Genomic DNA, 19,775 nt, shown 5'->3' on the forward strand with positions numbered 1-19,775 from the left:
AATAATTAAAAAAACTAAAACAAAAAAAATTAAGAGGACTAAAAGAAATATTAGTTTAATTAAGTTTAAAACAGTTTAAGATTTAAGTAAGGTAATATTTTAAGATGGGAATAGAGTAAGTTAATGAACACAGTGACATGCAGGAAAGTAAAAAAAAATACAGAAATAATAACTGATGTTGTTAAAACATATATAATATATATAAAACATATAGGTTGAATAAATTTAAAAAATGCTGTATCAATAATGTATTTCTCTATTCTTCAATGTTATCTCTTTCTAATAATTTTTCTGACTCTCTTAAAAGTTATTAAAAAAAATTAGCAGAATCGGTAGATCCATTTTCAAGTTTTACGATTAGCAACATGATTATAAATTCGTTTTTTTTTTAATATAGCAGGTTGTATATGTACTTCTCTTATCTTTCCAGATACACTCCGATGCTGCAACCAGAGTGATCATCGGCTACACGATGCTTCAATGCTCGTTGCTAGTCCTCGCGCTGCTTTGCCTATCAGTGAAAGGTGACACATACATTAAAATTTGCACAGCCCGAGTATGGAACGATCTGCCGGCTTCCTTATAGCATTAGACTAGAATTGCAGCCCAGGTCTCTTCAGGGTCAAAGTGAATAGGCAAACTACAGAGACTGTGTTCGTCATGTTTTACCAAATCTTTGCTTTCCATCAGACGAGTAGATGGTCAAACTTGGACAATATGGTTAAAAAACCAATCATATATATCATCATAATCATAGTCATTGACAAAGTCTCAGCTAAAATTTTTCAACCATAAAATAAAGACTGCACATATATAATTAACTAATTCTTCGTGAGTTAAAAAATTAAAAATAAATTAACCATATAGTAACTAAACGAATAGAACTCGAATCGTTGATATATGAAAAAAACCTTAATTCATGCGATACACTCGCTGGTGACTTTAAAACAAGATAGCACAGGTTGATTGGTCATAAAAGCCCTTAAGGGTTGAATGTATAGTAACTAAAGTATTGTTACTCTCCATGCAAAAATCAATGGTATCAAAAATAAAAATAATAAAATGATAATATAATAAAAAATCGTTTCCAAATTCAGATGACTAATAAATTATTTAGTTATTATTATTATTTACATAAGTCGCATTCCGATAGAAAAATTAATGTGACAAATGATTGAAAATACGTACAAAATTTTTAAAGAAGTAAATGTACAGATTATTTCTTAGCCATTTAAGTTCAATTAAAGTTATTTACTAATTGCACTTACAATAATTGAAAATATTTGTTTTTAATTATACAACAACGAGTGTTTTGGAATACCAACCTCGGTTTTCCTTGGTGCCCCCCGAGATCGCCGGCGACATCAAAGCTCTGGTGGGATTCCCCGAGAATTTTAGTTGGCTAAATTAAAGTCAAACCTGATGTGAAATGAGCACAGTGTTGTTTGGTTGCGGAAACTAACCCGTTGAGTTAGGACAAGTGTTTTAGTGTATGTACTTCCAGCGGATGCTAATTTTGTAAAAGGGATGACATGTGACAATTACACTAAAATGTATTCTACTATCCAAATACGTATGGTTTCAAAGATATCAATAATTTAGGTTTTTTATATAATAAATAAAAAATGATTGCCTTACCTTAAGAAATTCACTTTTAAAATTTTAAAATATTTTCTGAATCTTAGTAAATTATTTAAGATCACAAAAAAGTAAGGAAACTTACATCTTATTGTTAAAAGGCATAGTATAACAAATAGTGTTCATTTTATAAATAAATAAATAAACAAATATAGGTACTGTTGACGTCATGCAAAAGTCGGTAATATAAAATAAGAATACTTACGTATTAATTACCTTTCAAAATTTATCGAAAGCACTTCTTTACAGATATAACAGGCAGTTGGGAAGAGTGGTGGACCTACGATGGAATATCAGGTATGCGTTTTATTAAGCTATTGAACGCGGAAACAAGTGAATCGATTTTTTTCTAATATTAAACATTCATTTAGCATAATTATAATAATAACATTCATTTAATATACTAGCCCGATTTTTAGATTCATAGGAGAATTAATATTAATAATAGTAAATTTAGTAATTAAATACGAAGATTATAACACATATCTCGCAGGAGAAGCGAAATCCGACACGGCGCAATGACTTTGATTTGACCACAAAGCAACCACAGTGTCACGATACCTTCTTAATACATCAATAATTATCATTATCATTTCAGCCGTATTTTTTCTACATAAACATTCTGCTAAACCCTAGCTTTTTCAATGTATCAAAAATGTCGGCTGGCTTTTTACCTACTTTGTACAGTTACTGCAATCCTATTCTCTTTAGTGCCCCACCCCATTTTAAAAACAGATAATTTCTAAACAAAAAACTTACAATATTGGCAAGAAAAATGTGTATTTTTTTATCATAGAAGCTAATGCTCGAAATTTAAATTAATGTTTTTTTATAATGTACGTAAACCGCCAGCAACAGAATTTACGGCTACACTAGGCAAATTATTTTTGGTGAAGTCAAGAACTGGTCACTTTAGAAACTAAATTTCAAACGTTACAAAGGCTCAAATTATATTTTTGATATTCATATATTTTGGTGCAAAACGTAGCAACCTATTCATACATTTTTATAGTTTTAGTTTGCTAACACAAAAGACTTCTTCATCTCAGCATAATTGATATAGACTGTCTATCTGAAGGAAGTTAAAATTAAATTTTAAAAAATTAAAGAAAATATTTATAACTAAATAAGAGCAGTTTTATTAACAAATTCAATTTGAATCTCTGGGATATTGCCGTTATAACAGCTTTATTTATAAATCCTCAAAACTATTTTAGAATATTTATTCGAACAGCTGTAAAATACCCATACGCAGCTTCGGATCTGAATAGAAGTTAGAAATTCTTGCACGAGATATCTCAGAAATACCACAATCACTTTTTATCCGCTACTCGAAACTGGGTCGTACGCTACATATCCGGGTAATGACACCCGGGTAATGACCGCAGATACTATCTTAATGATAGCGCGCGCTCACTTGTGTCATTACATTGAATAGTCACTATACGACCGATTCGACCGTACTTAGCTATCTATTTCGGTTTTCTGGCTTCCTTTACATCAGGGTGCCGTATCGATCTTATTATCTTTTTATGGAGAAACGGAAAATAACGGAGTCTACCACGTTAAGAGATTTCTCCGACTGGTTTAAAAATGCATTTTTTTTTTTACTTTTTATCTGCTGACACGTTAAACACAAACGATGAGACTTACACTTACACTTAAACTTTTACGACTTAGATTTTTTGTTTTTAAATCATAAAAAGTTATATAAACGTCTAGGAATAATTATAACGAATAGGTTACGTGCGGCGACCTACAGTTAAAAATTAAAAGTAACAACAATTTTTTTCTTATAGGGAGATGTTATAAGAAAAAAAAATGTGAAAAACTAAGTTCGTGGACGAAACATACTAAGGTCACATGGCACACCCCATCATAAAGCTCAAGCTTTGTATTCGATTCCTACTCTCTCTCCCATATACACAATTTCCGACCACTTCTCTCTTTTCCTCTCACTCTCTCTTTTCCTCGTCACTTTCTCAATGTCCAAAGTCGTGTAACAAATCTCGATATAGGCGACTATCGTCAGAAAATTTAATATTTTCCAGCAAAATACAAGTATGTCATTAAAGAAAGGCGAATAATACTCCATGTCAGTCAATTTTTTTTTATTTAATCTGACAAAGTTTTTTTCAAAAACTATCGTGACATTCATTAACAATATTACTTTACATATATTTTACATAATAATTCATTGAATATTTTTCAAAACAAAATTTATGTAGTCTCTGACTTTATTGCTAAATATTGCCGTATGTTAAGAACCATTTTTGATATAAATTTAACATGTAAGTTTTATTAAATATGCCAGTGACAAAAATGATAAGTTAAAACAGAATATAATTAATAACGAACACAGTTTCAGCATATTAAAATTTCAGCCGTAGGACATGCACTAGTAGGCAGACTCCGTCACAAATTTCCAATAGGACTGAATGGATGCGGCCTGCATCCAACTTCTTCCGTCCACCTTATAGGTTGACGTCAAACTCTGTATTTGCCGATCCGTGGTATCCAATCCAGAACTTCGCCAGTTGCCACTTTATTCCGTTAATCCTAGGCTAAGTCCGTTACTTTAATTTGCCTACCATTCTCCACAATCCTGATTGTTTCTCGAAGAAAATTCCGGAGTATTGCTTAATCCATGGTTCATTAAGCGACCGTGAGCTTGCCAATGTGGATAGCCAACCTTTAGACGTCACCAAATATCTATTCTGCATGTTATGAGGCGTGCCCATCCATACATTCAAACATGTTATTATTAGAAATACACACATCTTTTGTATACCCAAATGTCTATAGTCATAATAGTAAATGGAATGCACTTTCATAATATAAAGCATGTTTCAATTCGAGGTATTCACAGCCCAATAGGTAGCCGATAGCGTCTCGGTGGACGTGATTATAGGGTAATGTAAAATTACATACGAACCAACGCACCGCGATCACAAAATTTGCGGCGGCCCGAATTTCCATTCAGAGCTACGTGGAACTATTCTGGAGCATTCAATGGCCCTTTATATTTGAGTAACGTCATGTGTAATGAATTTTGATCCGTCATTGTGCTGGTATTAATCTAAATAAGGCAGATTATACACGCGGAAATTTGGTGAGGTCGAATGATGTTACCTACTATTCGCAAGGTTATTTTACAGGTAGTATCCATATACTACCTGTAAAATAACCTTGCGAATTATTATAAGGCGCACCTCTCCGCACCTTTACATCAAGTTATGTTTGAATGAATGAAACGTTTGTTTTTTCTTCGTAAAACTACAGATGAGGACATAGGCCACATCTGCTGAAAATACATGGAAACAAAACTCTAGAGTATCCTTGTTCAGTTCAGTTCAGTTAAATTATGCTCCTTTATTCGAACATTCGAAAAATTTAAGACTTCATTATGAGATATACACAATCACCCCGACTGTGTACTTGTCTTTCGAGGCAAAGACGTGAAGAAAGTGCTATGATGCTATGGTATGGTCATACAAATTAAAGCCAAGACTGGCTCGTAAAGCGCACCTTATAGGAATTAACTAAATACATATAAAACTTGATAAATTTGCCTGCTGTAGAGCATAGGTTTTAGGTTCACTGTACACTGATTTTATACTTCTATAGTGAAGGAGGAATCGCACGAAAGAAAGTGATTGGTATGTCAATATCCCATTTTTTTCTTTGCTGCGACTAACGGTTATTGTAGTGTAGATGTTCAAGCTGCGGGGGAAATAATCCTCTGCTTATATACTTTGACGCCGCAAAGATAAAAAATAGTAATGCCTACCCATTTGCAACCACTGCAAAGTGCGGATTTTGTAAATATGTTTCTTGGTAATAATTAACATTATTTTAGACAAACAAAAAAGATGACAGAGTTCGAAAAAAATTAATAGAAGCTAATTTAAAAAGATTTAATATTGAGCGTTATTAGGAATTACCTTAATTTGTAAACTCAATTTAATGTATATATGTACTGCAGGTCCTGGATTCTGGGGTCTAATTAATCCACAATGGAGCATGTGCAACAAGGGAAGGCGGCAGAGTCCGGTCAATGTCGAACCCGAGAAACTGCTGTTTGACCCCTGGTTGAGAGACATCCAGTTCGACAAACACAAGGTAAAGTAACTTTAACAAATTATTAACATTGTTTAACACTAAAAATATAACCTTTATTTTTTTTAATTTAGTTCATCGCAATACCAAAATATGACATGATAATTAATAACCTGATTATTATTTTAATAACTACGCAACATGATACAGTCTTAATAATACGAAATTTATTTAAAGTTTACAATAATATGTTATTTTTTCGTTATTATCAGTGTCTTACTCATAAACGTATTTTGATTACTAAAGGTCTCATCAAGTTTATCAAAATGCCTTTAGGAAGTCGAAAGCGAGCTGTTTTCATGCCTTTATGTCATATACTTTTCTCAGAGCGGTAGAGATAAGAAGTCACGTGATAGATTTGGTCAGACCAGCAGGTGAGTGAACATATACGTGGTCTTTTACTGTCTACTTTTTCTACAGCCAGTAAGTAGCTTGTACAAGTTATCTAGTGGTATGCGGGTGATGTTTTCAAAAGAAACCTGAAATTATCATTGATAATGTTATGAAATATGTACTTTATTTAAATTTACAGATGTTTTTGTACATAGTGTTACATTATTTATAGAATCAAGTTTTATTTTGTACAAAGTTCGCAAGACGATTGCCTTCAATGAATGACAGCGAATATCTTTTTCGTTTTAATTCAGTAGATTATGAAGCTTAATTCCGCTAGCATCAATAATTCAATGCTCGAACGTCAACATGATCACTTTGTGAGTGATATCAAAAATACACGGCCGTTGCAGTGCGAAACGAATTAAAATTTAAAATTCCGCGCGCGGATCGTTAACAGACCGTTGAAAATCACAGTGAGCCGGCAAAATGGGCGAATTAACATTGCAACGGGTAAGCCGACATAATCTCTAAAACATGGTAAGCCGCCTGTGATAGACGAGACGCGTTCTAAAATACACTTTTCAGCCATTGAATGAGACACGGCGGGTTGGCGAATGTTCTGGCGGATAGTATTCATAAAGTAATATTTTTCTTTTTTTCTATTCTGCCAATATGAACTTTAAAAAATAGTCTGCTTTCATTTAGTGTTTTCTAGACACCTTATAATTCTAAAATAGCAATAATACAAAAATCTATTAGACGATGAATAACAAAATTTCGTTTTATAACTAAATAGGTTATTAACAGTATCATTATTTGATAAATTTAACAAAAAAAAATGTCAGTCTTTTACCCAAATAGTGATGCTGTCCTACCCGAACATTTTGATTTAAATTAGGTACAACAAAAATGTTATTGTCAAAAATCAACTTAGTGAATACCTGAAAATTTTAATTTCTTTAAAATATTTTGATTTGATGCACTTTAACCCTAAACCTCCAGTTTAGTTAAGTTACATGCCATTTACTAAGTACATAAACCGAATGAATATTCTAAGTGAACCCATGCGTAATTATTCATTTAGACTGAATTACAGCGCCGTAATGCCATGGTAATATATGCGGAGTGCGATAGACTATCGTAGCGACTATCAAAGTTTTTGCAACATACATTGCTGGTCCCGCACGAGTCTGGATCGAGTGCGCCTTTGTTTTTGCCGCATTATGCCACATTGTCCTTTGCAATTCTAATTACATTACCAAATTGACCGTGTAATATTTAACTTCTTGACCCGAAAGATAAGGTATAATTTAATAGTATGGAAGCGGTTTAAATAAAACAGAAAGGAAGTTTATGATCGGAATTAAACCTTTTACATACATGTACAATAAACGTATAAATGAGGTATTTTAGTGTTCAAACAGGAAGACAAAAGTAATTTTAAAATATGGGATTATACGCAATGGATTACTTAATTATGTTGATCCTCGGAAATACATGGAGCACCTGAAAATCGTAACATAATTTTACGTAGCTATTACTATTTTTTCAAAACAAAACAATGTGCATCTTTACTCTAAAGAGACAAAATATGCATTATGAAGAAAAAAATAGACAATTTTTATCTACATGTGCTATGAAATGTTAAAATATAAAATTATTTAAAACAAATTAATAAAACAATCTAAGATAATCTTTTAACACAAAACAGAACACATAATACTCGACAAACTAATCCGCTACATTTACGTCCAAATAATTTTCATTATGACGTGTTTACATTTTGATAAAGAATTACCGAACATTTTGTGTTCCTTTTTGACTAAGTGTTCATTATAGTCCCGCTTATTTGTGTTTATATTTTATAGTGGTAAAAGTAGAGAAACCGTATTCAAAAGTACTCATTGAGAATTCTTTATATTTACATATGGTTCTTTAAAGTCTGTGTATTACATATAAATACATAGACACAAAAATTTGTATATTATAGCAGTTTTCCGAGTTTAAATATGAATTTACATTAAAAGGCTAAGCTTTAATAATATAAGGCTCTGTGCAATATCAATGCGTAAATATCCCAAAAAAGTTACTTAGATAAAATTCACTATACAAAAAGTGGTAAAACATTTTTACTAGATAAATAATCGCGGCAAAAGTACAAATTCATTTTCTGTATAGTCAAGTCCCCGTGGCACGACACTTGCGTGTCAGCGGGCAATACGTCATCTAAATTCAAAGCCTACTACGTTTCTAGGTTCTAATCAAGGTGGGTCCATTGATTGATAGGATCGGCTCGCCGCGGGGAAACCACTCGTTTCACACCCTGATTCATTCGATGTATCACACCTCAATCAATTTATATCGCAGTAAAAATTGTCTAAAATCTATTACAGAGTAACACGCACCTTACAAACTAAGTAAATAGATTATTATTATACTATATAGGTAGTTTATTCATTGTAAATACTAATAATGTTTTGTTGGTCTATTTGTTCGCAACTGCTTGAATCATAATTAAACATTACGTAAGCTCGGGTTTGCAAGTGAATTTTACCTAAGTTTTTTTGTGACAGAATAAACAAAAGTTTTTGGGAATTACTAACAAATAAACGAAAAAAAATAATTTTCGAAATTTCTATCTAAGCACAAAAAAAGTGTAGTTTAGTGTCTCTAGTCAACACGACTTACATGCAACTTGGCAGCCAATCACAATCCAGACGGCCTCGCCGGCGAAGACAATAAAGAACTTACAGAGAGAGATAACCTCCGATCATCGTAGATATAATTACTGCCGGAGTTCCTTTCTTTTTCTTCTCCTACCGCTAACGCTTTACGAAGTACCAGAAAGGAAAAAAGTAAATAAAAGCAAGGCATTAATCGCTTCCCCATTTCGAGGTACGACCCAGGCGCCCTTCTGATTGAAATCAGAATACTAATTGCGTTGTGTGATATTGGGATTTTTCTGCATCGGCCCATGTGCTAGGTCACTTCATGGGGCACCAGCTGAAGCGATGTAAGAGGTCGGCGGGCTCTTTTCCCAATAATAGCTTGTGTAAATTTACGACCAGAACGAAATAACAAAAAGTTAAGAACATTTCATTTAAATATTCGAAGTGTAATATGTAATGCCATTTGTCATTATTTTTCCCCAAATTGTATCTGTGTGTATTTGAAAATATTACAATTTACTCTGTATAAATAGAATACCTTAAACATTTAATTATATATAAAAAGATTTCGTTATAAAATACCATCTGATCAAAAATGTATTATATACTAAATTATTTTTTTTTAAATAGGTGAGCGGTGTCCTCCAAAACACCGGGCAGTCTTTGGTATTCCGCGTAGATAAAGACTCCAAACATCAGGTGAACATCAGCGGGGGCCCGCTGTCGTACCGGTATCAGTTCGAGGAGATATACTTCCATTATGGCCTCGAGGATCATCGCGGCTCGGAGCACCAGATCGATCATCACACGTTTCCTGGCGAGGTTTGTGTTAATCAATATTCGACAAAGTAAACTTAAAGTTACGTTTTTACGTTGCATTTATATATATAATTATATACAAACATATAAGCTAAACAAATCCGAAACATCGTAAGCAAATTAGAATATATATTAGAAAGAAATACTCTCTCTTTTAGAAATAGCTTAGATATCAACAAAGCTAACACTGTTCGCTAGTCATTTATGGTTTTAAATTATTTAAGAAAAAAAAACTCATATAGAATCGTTTCATAAACACGTGCGGTAATAGTGTGCTCAAACTAAACCTATGAATGTAATTTCACTACGAGATTTCGAAGTGTGGTTAATTGTCAAATTATTATGGCTTTATAGTCTAAATGCTGATGAAGATATAGACACAGAAAATGATACAGACCACTTGTTACTAAATCCTTTAAATAAAAAAAAAACATTGACAACAGAATTATGTATTACTAGTAATTAATGTGTAATGCACATTGATTACTAGTAATACATAATTCATTGTGACTGTTTCCTTTTATTACACGAATTATATCAAAATCCAAACATTCTTTATTCAATGAAGCTGTTATAAACACTTTTGAATCGTCAATCAACATAAATTATCAGTACGGTCAAGAAGCTACCACCGGCTCAGAAGGCAGTTCTGCTGAGAAGAACCGGTAAGAAACTCGACAGTTGCTCTTTTCAAATATAGTTTTACGATGAATCCATGATAATGATTAGTTTCTTGGGTTAGCATCAACAACATTTATTTCCATCTATTAACATCAGTATAGTATTTCTGGATAGAATACTGTTTTTTTTTTCAATAATTTGTTTTTAATATGAATTTAAATTTGAAATTGTTGTGATATTTTACTGTACATATGTACACCTTGTTGCCATAAATGATTTATTTAACTTTTAAAGACAAAAACCAGAAGTAATCAGCTTATTTTATTCCTAGTATCAATACCACGTCTATCGTTGTTTTTTAAATAGCTTTGAATGTGTTTACGAATAAACAAAACATTATTTTAGATACATAATGACGTAACCGAAGGCGGTGCTCTGTTTGAATTACAAATATTGACCGAAAAGCTGCGGTCTTGCCCCAGAATAATATATTTAGTATATATCTTTATCATGACTTTAAAAATAATTTTTTGAAAAATCTTTAATGGTAAGAAAAGTTTTCTAAGCTTCTCATTAAAGAAGCTTCTTAACTCAGCCAGAGATTAATAGACATATACACTAATGTCACATACATTCGATTCGATTAAACTTATTTCTTGTCTATAGTTAAAAATAAACTTTATTATATATGAAGAAATTAAATTTGAACAGGGAGTACTTTGCCTAATTTTAAAATCATGTTTGCATCGTTCTACTTGTGTTATAAAATAAAAACACAATGTTACATATTTTCTAAAATAGTCTTATACGTATTGAATCTATTATATACCAAACAGTTTTGCGCTGGGATCCAACTTCCAGGCAAACCTGAGATATGCTTTTACAGGAATTGATTGGACGTTATTATTATTATGTAGAATAAAATATTGGAATAAAAAATAACGATAATCGTCAATTACGTCATCATAGTGAATTTTAATTTAAGATTCATTCATTAACCCTCTAGCGGACGCGATAAAATTTAAGACAAGTAGGTGTTCGTGCTTTTTACGACTGCAAAGTTATCAATAAAACTGCCTCAGTTTATCTTTTACTGCCTAGTAGAACTAGGAACAAAATACGTAATTGTATGTGTAAATAATTCAAAAACTTTTATCTGTAAAAATTTGGGAAAACGTTCTTAAAACTGATTTTGCTGTAAATTTTAAGACAATGCACCTGCTCAAAGTTTACAAGCATAAAATATTAACTGTTGAGTAACATGATCAGAACCAACTTTAAGTCAGTATTTATTTTTACATGACTATTTAAAACAAAGAACTCCAACAACCTGAACAACGCATTCGAACGCTTCCACTAACTATGCACCCTCGTTTCAAAGCCAACCCGCACTTATGTCTGATAAAATCTCCCATTTAGAAAGTACTTTAAATTTATTAGCTACTCAACACCTTTACCTAGACGCTAACATTCCTTTCATTAGAAATGTTACATGCGTTTATAAACACTGTTAATTCATTTTATACCATATTACTTTAATCAATATATCTAACTTTACTTTCATGAGGTATCAATGTCATTTGCCAACTGTAGTTAAATTTGGCCCCATTAGTGGCTATTTACAATTCAACTATAACGTTAAGGTTGTTTGCATAATGATTGTCTTTGCTGAAGTAATCGACTTAAGGACATGTAAATTCTAACACAAATATTTTATATAATAAGTTGGTAATATTTTTTTCGTACGTGTAAAATATTAACACTTAAAAAAGATTGAAAAGAATGTAAGTAGTTTTAATTCACTTTTCGATTTTTAATCTTCGATCTCCGTAATTAGACGCTGGCTGTAAATATACAAGTCACATGTAGATAAAAATACGTGATACAAAATAGTGGTTGATATGGAAGCAATATTTTAATTAAAGATGCTTTGAAAGAGATAAGTTCTGGAAAGTTGAGTGCAGAATTTTACATTATATTAATCTATAGCTACATATTGCTATAGTCGCAACTTATTACATTTCATATACTTATATGCACATAGCATACGGACAAAAGCCATAGATGATACTTTTAATAAATTTTCAAGCACGTGTACCCGGAACAAAATTATCATCATATTAGCCGATAGATGCCCACTGCTAGGTTCTATAGGCTTCCCCCAAAGATCTCTACTATAAGTAGTCTTGCGCTTCTCTTCACACTCACTCTTCCGCGATATTGATCAAGTTATGAGTTCACCTAGTGAAAGCAAGTCACACCTACTTTTACCATAAAACGGCTTGTGGCCGTCACACGGGATCATTCGGCTTCAATCTCTAACGAGTGTTGTGACCCACACACTGTCACGTCAGACGAACAATTCTTTGAACCAACTCGTTGAACCCTGCTCCTCCGCTTATCTCCTCGTTTATTATTCGATATCGCAGCGAAGCTTCGAGCAGAGTCTATCAACAACAGAAAATGAAAACAAAAAACTTAAGTTAAATTTGAATTCATTATACAAAAAAATTGTTTTAAGTAAATAGATTTAATTGTTTTAAGTAAATAGATCTAATTGTTTTAAGTATTTACATTGCTATCGGCTATACGTATATTATCTATTTTTATGTACACAAATAAGTTGCAATATAATGATATTGCAACTTATCAGCAATGTAAATACGAAGTAACTAATTCTCGTTTTACTTTAAAACAAGGTATGCTCGATGTCGTCTTCTTAGGTATACCAGATACGTCGTTATCATTTGTTATTTACTGTCATTTTATTTTAAGTTAATAGTAAAATTATATTTATCTATATACTTATATTTTTTACAAATATTCAAAAATATTACATAAAATTAAGTAAAATTGAATACGAATAAATCATATATGTATAATAATATATATACATTTGTAAGTCATATATTTATAAATCTTATAAATTTTAGTTCAAGTCAAAAGTCTTTTCGAAATCAATTTACCTGTTTATTCAATGAATGATTTTATTAACAAGCAACGATCAAACAATAACCTTTAGTACAAATTTACACTTGAAACTTGTAGTCATTATCGGCGAAGCCGTTATTAGTCCCTCGTGAAATAAACTTTCAAACTTCAGTTATTTTAGAGCCGTTTCCTGTTTGGATACGATTGTTCAATGATATTACCGATAGAAGTTACACAAGACTCGATTATTTACACTGCTTTTTGTTTTATTGTTAACGAAATGTATAATTTGTTATCACTTTTGTTTGCATTGTAATGTTGTATTTTTAATATAATTGACAAAATTATTTCCACTTTTAGAAAAAAACAACCTTTTAAAGCTATTTTTATATATGTAATATAGTTTTAAAAAATCCTGATTTTGAGTTTAAAAAGTTTTAAATTCAGAAACCCCATTAAGCAACGATTAGACTAAAAGCTCTTTATGGGGGATGTACCATAATTGCTAAGCTTGAAAGGCAGGTTTGCGATCACGGTTTGGTATTATGGTACGCAGACGATGCTGTTGTCAATCTTCTGAATACTTGTTTATGAGCAGTGGATTCAAAAATATTGGTACAAATTATGAATTATTCAAGATTTTATTACGAAAATAGAACTCGCGACCAACAATCGCAAGTCTCAGTCCTCCAACGCTGGGCTACCACTGTTCACTGAATACTATTGCTGCCCAAAGATGATACAGGTCTAAAAATAATTTTGCATTTAGGTAAAATATAATTATACTGGTAGCGACCCACATCTCCATTACCAAACAAACGTCCTCAACTCAAATCTTATAAAAGCTAAACAAAGGAGTCGTTAATTGCGAAAATGAATAGAGATCTAGACGTCTTTAAACCGATTGATTGAATTATATAGCACAACGGCACTAGATAATAAGTAATACAATAAAATTTCGGTTAAGTGCTTCAATTGCTCTATCCATTAAAATTACGTGTATCAATAGGTAAAGAGCGTTTGACAATAAAAAACATGAAAGAAACAATAAGGTGCAATTAAGGATTTATACCATCATTATTAATACAACTATAAAAGTCCACTGCTAGATGTTATTGAATCCAATAGGACCGGTTTTAAGACACCCGCGTTATGTGTATTCCGATGACATTAACGATATTATTATCTACCTACGTCTTACAATATATATATATATATATATATATGTATATATATATATATATATATATATATATATATCACCAACGAACACTTCTGCGTCAGCATTTAGAATATTAAATTCGAACTCTGCCACTGGACACTCTTTATATCCGGCAAATGAATATATGTATTACATACTAATGGGTGAATAGCACCCGTGTCTCTGATTTCTAAATACCTTTGAAATATACCATAGACCAACGTGACACCTACATATTGAGTCTACCCAGGTCTTATCTATTTAAGTAGAATATATGTTAAAATATCTTCTAGAAGTATAAATAATTATTCAGCTGACAATATAACCTCATTTACGACGCCAATATTAAGAAACCACAAATACCGCAGAGAGCGACTGTTTGCCAATAATCAAGTGATTGGCTCAGTCTTGTCAGTCGTTGGCTAGATGGTTAGTTTAATTAATCATTATTCAATAATGTACTAATTCCTTAATTCGTTAAAATTACAATTTTTGTTTTAAAAAATCTCACCGTTTCAGCTCTTAAATGCCCACTGCAAGGTATAGGCTTCTCCCAATATATCTATGAGAGATATACAATAATCGCCACGCTTGGCAAGCGAGTTGGCGATCTCAATGTGGTTTTATAGTACCTAGAGGACGGTGCTGCCCATCCTCTGAAAGCCTCTTTTTGAGCAATGGCAATCTTGCATAATTATTGTACATAGTGCGAATTATTCAATACTGTATCCCGGGAATCGATCCCGCAATCTACGATCGCAAGTTTTAGTATTCTGTTACTGCGCTATCACTAATCGTTGTATTTTAAAATGGACATGGATTTAATTTTTAAAAAGCGTTGTCTAAAGTCGAAAACCTTTTTTGAATTTAATTGTACATTTTTTCAAAGAAATGATTAGTAAACAGATAAAAGATATCGAGTATATAAAACAATTATTGTGGTCACTTGTGAACGCCATGAGAAAAATGGCAGAAGAATTTAATTTGAGAGAAACTAGAATCAAATAGTTTTCTTAAAATGACATCCTTAAACTTAAAATACATATAGAAGTGTTTTAAACGCACCCTAGTCTTAAAAGAAACGTCTAAATATTCTAATTTATATTATAATGGATGTATATTTCAATTGTTAAAACGTCAGTTTATAGTGTAAGAATATGAAAACTAATGCAAATTGTTTCAATTAAAAATCTTATCGTTTTACTTCTCATCAGATTCAACTCTACGGTTTTAACAAGGAGTTGTACCATAACATGTCAGAAGCTCAACATAAGTCCCAAGGCGTCGTTGGCATCTCCCTTATGGTCCAAGTAAGTTTGGTCGATAAGTTTTAAAAGTGACTCTAAATTGCTTACATCTGCTACGGAATTGATAATTACAGATAATTTTGACTCATTTGCTAGAAAATCATGGTCTTTATATTAATTTCATCTATGTAATACTTCAGGTTTAGTTTCCATTGATTGAATTTCTAATTCTCTATTTCTTAATGGGTTAGGTAAACTATTTAAAAAGTAAAAGATTTCGTTTATGTATACAATTAATAATAAATATTAAATTAATTGCTGAATTGTCACTACATGTTTTATAATTTTCAGATCGGTGAACCGATAAACAAAGATTTGAGGCTAATTACCAGCGCCTTTAACAACGTAAGGTTTAGAGGTAAACTTAAGCAACTTTTAAAATAAAATAGCTTACAATTTTTACTAAACATAAATTTAGCAATTATAGCTTATACGCCATTATTTCGTTCTTGCAATGATATTGATAATGATTGACTTATTTTGAATGTTAATCTCAATTAACAGGGAGCTCCTTCCCCATCAAGCATCTGCCGTTGAGTTCACTGCTTCCGGACACACAACAGTATCTCACATACGAAGGTTCCACTACACATCCCGGATGTTGGGAGACCGCTGTTTGGATCATCTTTAACAAACCTATTTACATTTCTAAACAGGAAGTAAGTAATTTATTAAAACCTTATTAAGTCATTGTAATGAAGTTAGAATTTAATTTTTATAAACCATAAAAAGTTGAGACTAATTGAACCTTTATTTTATTTGTTAACACTTTTTTGTACGCCATAAACAATAAATAGAGGAAAAAAAGAAACAATTCGTGTGGCACAATAGGCGGTCTTATAGCTTAATCTTATTATAGTAAGTAATATACACATACTTAAGAAAAAAAAAACAAAACCTAATAGCCTAACTGTATTTAGGAATATATTATGTTAATAAGGTATAATTAAATAAAAATTTATTTAAATTTAAAAATGTGCACTACATTGTAAATAAATTATATTACTAGAAATAATAGACAACAGTAATGGCAAACAATGATATGAGATGTAAACGTACAAATAAGGAAGATAAGCACAGGGCACAAACTTTTTTACAAACTAAGAAACTGTAAAAAAAAAAATCAGATCTTTATTTCAGTGGAAGTAAAATAATAAAAAAATACAAACGTAATTGTGCTATATATAACCACGTGGTACATAATAGTTTATATGATACGGTTCCTAAACTCGTAGCAGAATCTATAATACTTTTGCACTACTATTTGATATTCGAAATGGATAAAGTAAATTTAAAGCAAAATATTTTAATTTTAAATATTACTACATTAAATTAAGTTGACCAACGAATCTTTATAAACAACATGCATGCATGCAATTGATTGATTAAAAATTGATTTAAAATTATACGTGTTCTCAGCATATATGTATTAAAAGGTAAGCTATTTTAAAATAAAAATAGTTTATTATATACCTTAATACTGATATACGAGAGTATGTACTAAGTATGTGTTTATTTTAAAACAGATGTACGCGATTCGTCGACTGATGCAGGGCTCACAAATATCTCCCAAAGCACCGCTCGGCAACAACGCCAGGCCAGTGCAGCCTTTGCACCATCGCACCGTCAGGACCAATATTAATTTCAACAGACAAGGAGTTCCAGTAAGTATTTATTGCATTAATAAATCATGTACAAGTTGGTCGAAAATTTATTATGTTTGTATAAATATTTAAGGCAAGGTTTTGTTAATAATTATAATTATTTTACTTTGGAAACTTTATTTATTTGCCAATACTTTGGTATAGACTCATAATTGTACGTATATAGGTGGTAATCCACTTTAACATGGTACTCGTTTTTATATCCCTTGTACAACAAGTCCATATACCATTATGACGCAGGGATTTTCCATGTTATGTTATAATCACATACATAAGTTTCGTTTTTTACTGTCTCATTTGGATTTTAACAAAACGTTCAAATTTCCTACTTGATATAGTTTTTATTAATATTCATCATAATCATTATTTGATTGGAATCATAATTATTCTACGGAGCTAAAACTGGATTTATACGCAAAAATAATAATTATATTTGCATATTATAATACGATTTAAACCTTTACAACCTAAAACAATAATGACTTCTTAGTATTTTTCAAAGTTATTGCCGGCTTTGGGTTCTAATTTTAATTGAACTAATATATAATGTTATATATTAACTGTCTCGCCAGTTGTTCTGGTTTAGCTATGAATATTCAATTTAAAACTTAATAAATTACAAATATAGATGATTTTAAAATCACAGGGTTTTTACTGGTGTTTTTGGATACACATCATAGTTTTGTTTTCTATTGCGACATTAATTAGCGTTGATGCTTTTTCAACAAGTAAATGGGCGACTTAAAGTTGGCCATTTAAAATTGATGCCACAAACACTCAACCACTGCCACTTGTGATTTATTTATTTGAATTTAAATTGCAAGGACAGGCGATTGTATTTAAATTTTCAAAAGAAACTTGTTTATAAAAAGCATATGGAAACTTTAAAAAAACATGTAGCTAGAATCGGTAAAGCCATTCTCAACGCGTGAGGGAAATAGACGTAGATACATAAATAGATAGATGAATAATCATATAAAACATAAACGGATAAACGAATCACATATTTGCTACATAGCGATATGCCACATAATTTCAGACAGGTTAGATATAGTGGTATTTTATTAATACTATACCAACAGCCTTGAACTTAGAGGTCAGCAATAAATTTGTGATAGATAAATACCAAAGTCACTGAGGCAGCTCAAGTAATTGATCATCTGAAGTGGCAGTGGCGGGGTACATCGTCCGTGTATCTGACGACCTGTCATCACCATATCTGAGACCGAAAGGTACTCTAGGAGTATATACACTAGGAGTGGCGACCACGAGCCGGTAGACGTCGCTTAACCAGGTCCCTTAGTAACTGGATCGTAACATAATCAAAGTTACGGAAAGTTACTGTATAAAGGCAGCACAAGACCGGTTCATTGTAGCGATCTTCAGGGCTTGCAGTGGGCGTCTAAAGGTTGACGCAAATAAATAAATGGAATTGCACTTACATATTAATATTAATTATAAGTTAAATTTAATTAACACTTAATGTATTCTCGAGCGTATATATCAGTGATATGTATGATATCAGCTTTAATTATACTTAAAGTTTTCTTTAATTAAATTTAACGCTATATATGATATTTTATAAACTATAACAGTTTGTCACTGCAAAAGTAATTTGCACAAACTAGAAATATAACATCAACGGAAGTAAATATATATGTTATTCTATTTTCAAAAGTATCGTGCACGATTGTTAAAAAGTCTTGTTAAAAAATACGCTATACACTTGCTTTTGTTTCGCTTGCTAATCGAATCAAAACAACGATCGTTTAACTAGATATCAAACAATCGCGCCTCCTATACCGATTTAGTGTTAGACCTCTTTTGAAGTTTGTGGTCACAATTATAAACCCTAAGTGGTAAAATATGAAGACTAAGTGGAAAAAAAGACAGTATTATACTGTCTTTTTTTTAAAAATTAGCGGTGAAAATGAAATTACGAAGCCTTCTGTAACACATCATCATTGATCAGTGGGAGCCTGGCGGTAGAGGACTGTGACTTGCGATCATATCGTTCCCGGGATACTGTTCTAATGGTCGCAGTATAATGGTTGAAAGGCATTAACTTATTTTTTTTGTGTACTCCGCGTACTTTGAATGAATTAGTCGAAGAATTAGAATTTGACGTATTTAGTGTCAATCCGTATGCATTAAGCCGCAAATACATGAACGATTTCTTAGGTTCTAGAATTTAAAATACAACTTTTTATCATGTTTATATATTGTATCTATATCTGTATGTGCATATACGTGTATATGTGTATTTATTCGTGCATGTGAGTTTGTGTATATATTTATATATCTTATAAGACTTCGCTACACATCGTGTATATGCTATAAAGTTTATTAAGTAACTTTCTTCTATGTAGGATTATGATACTTTTGCAGGTCCTTACAATGTAAATAATGGTAAAGGCGGAAACTTGTAATGACTCTTATTGTATAAGTCGCCTAGTATAGTGTAACTAGA

General features: G+C 31.6%; 1 protein-coding gene across 1 annotated transcript in view; it reads left to right on the forward strand.

Moving 5' to 3' along the window:
* CARPA (Carbonic anhydrase-related protein A) overlaps positions 1-19,775 on the forward strand; it is a 52,435-nt gene that overhangs the window by 27,216 nt on the left and 5,444 nt on the right. The window contains exons 2-9 of the mRNA XM_068766954.1: positions 431-524; positions 1,888-1,935; positions 5,624-5,760; positions 9,393-9,584; positions 15,549-15,644; positions 15,933-15,999; positions 16,146-16,300; positions 17,168-17,305. Of these exons, the coding sequence (XP_068623055.1) occupies positions 473-524; positions 1,888-1,935; positions 5,624-5,760; positions 9,393-9,584; positions 15,549-15,644; positions 15,933-15,999; positions 16,146-16,300; positions 17,168-17,305 (885 nt within the window). The 5' untranslated portion in view covers positions 431-472. The remainder of the gene's footprint in view (positions 1-430; positions 525-1,887; positions 1,936-5,623; positions 5,761-9,392; positions 9,585-15,548; positions 15,645-15,932; positions 16,000-16,145; positions 16,301-17,167; positions 17,306-19,775) is intronic.

This window comes from Battus philenor, unplaced genomic scaffold (assembly GCF_028537555.1).
Source record: "Battus philenor isolate CCGP_79_NKW_IND1 unplaced genomic scaffold, ilBatPhil1.0.hap1 SCAF_22, whole genome shotgun sequence".
Lineage (NCBI taxonomy): Eukaryota > Metazoa > Arthropoda > Insecta > Lepidoptera > Papilionidae > Battus > Battus philenor.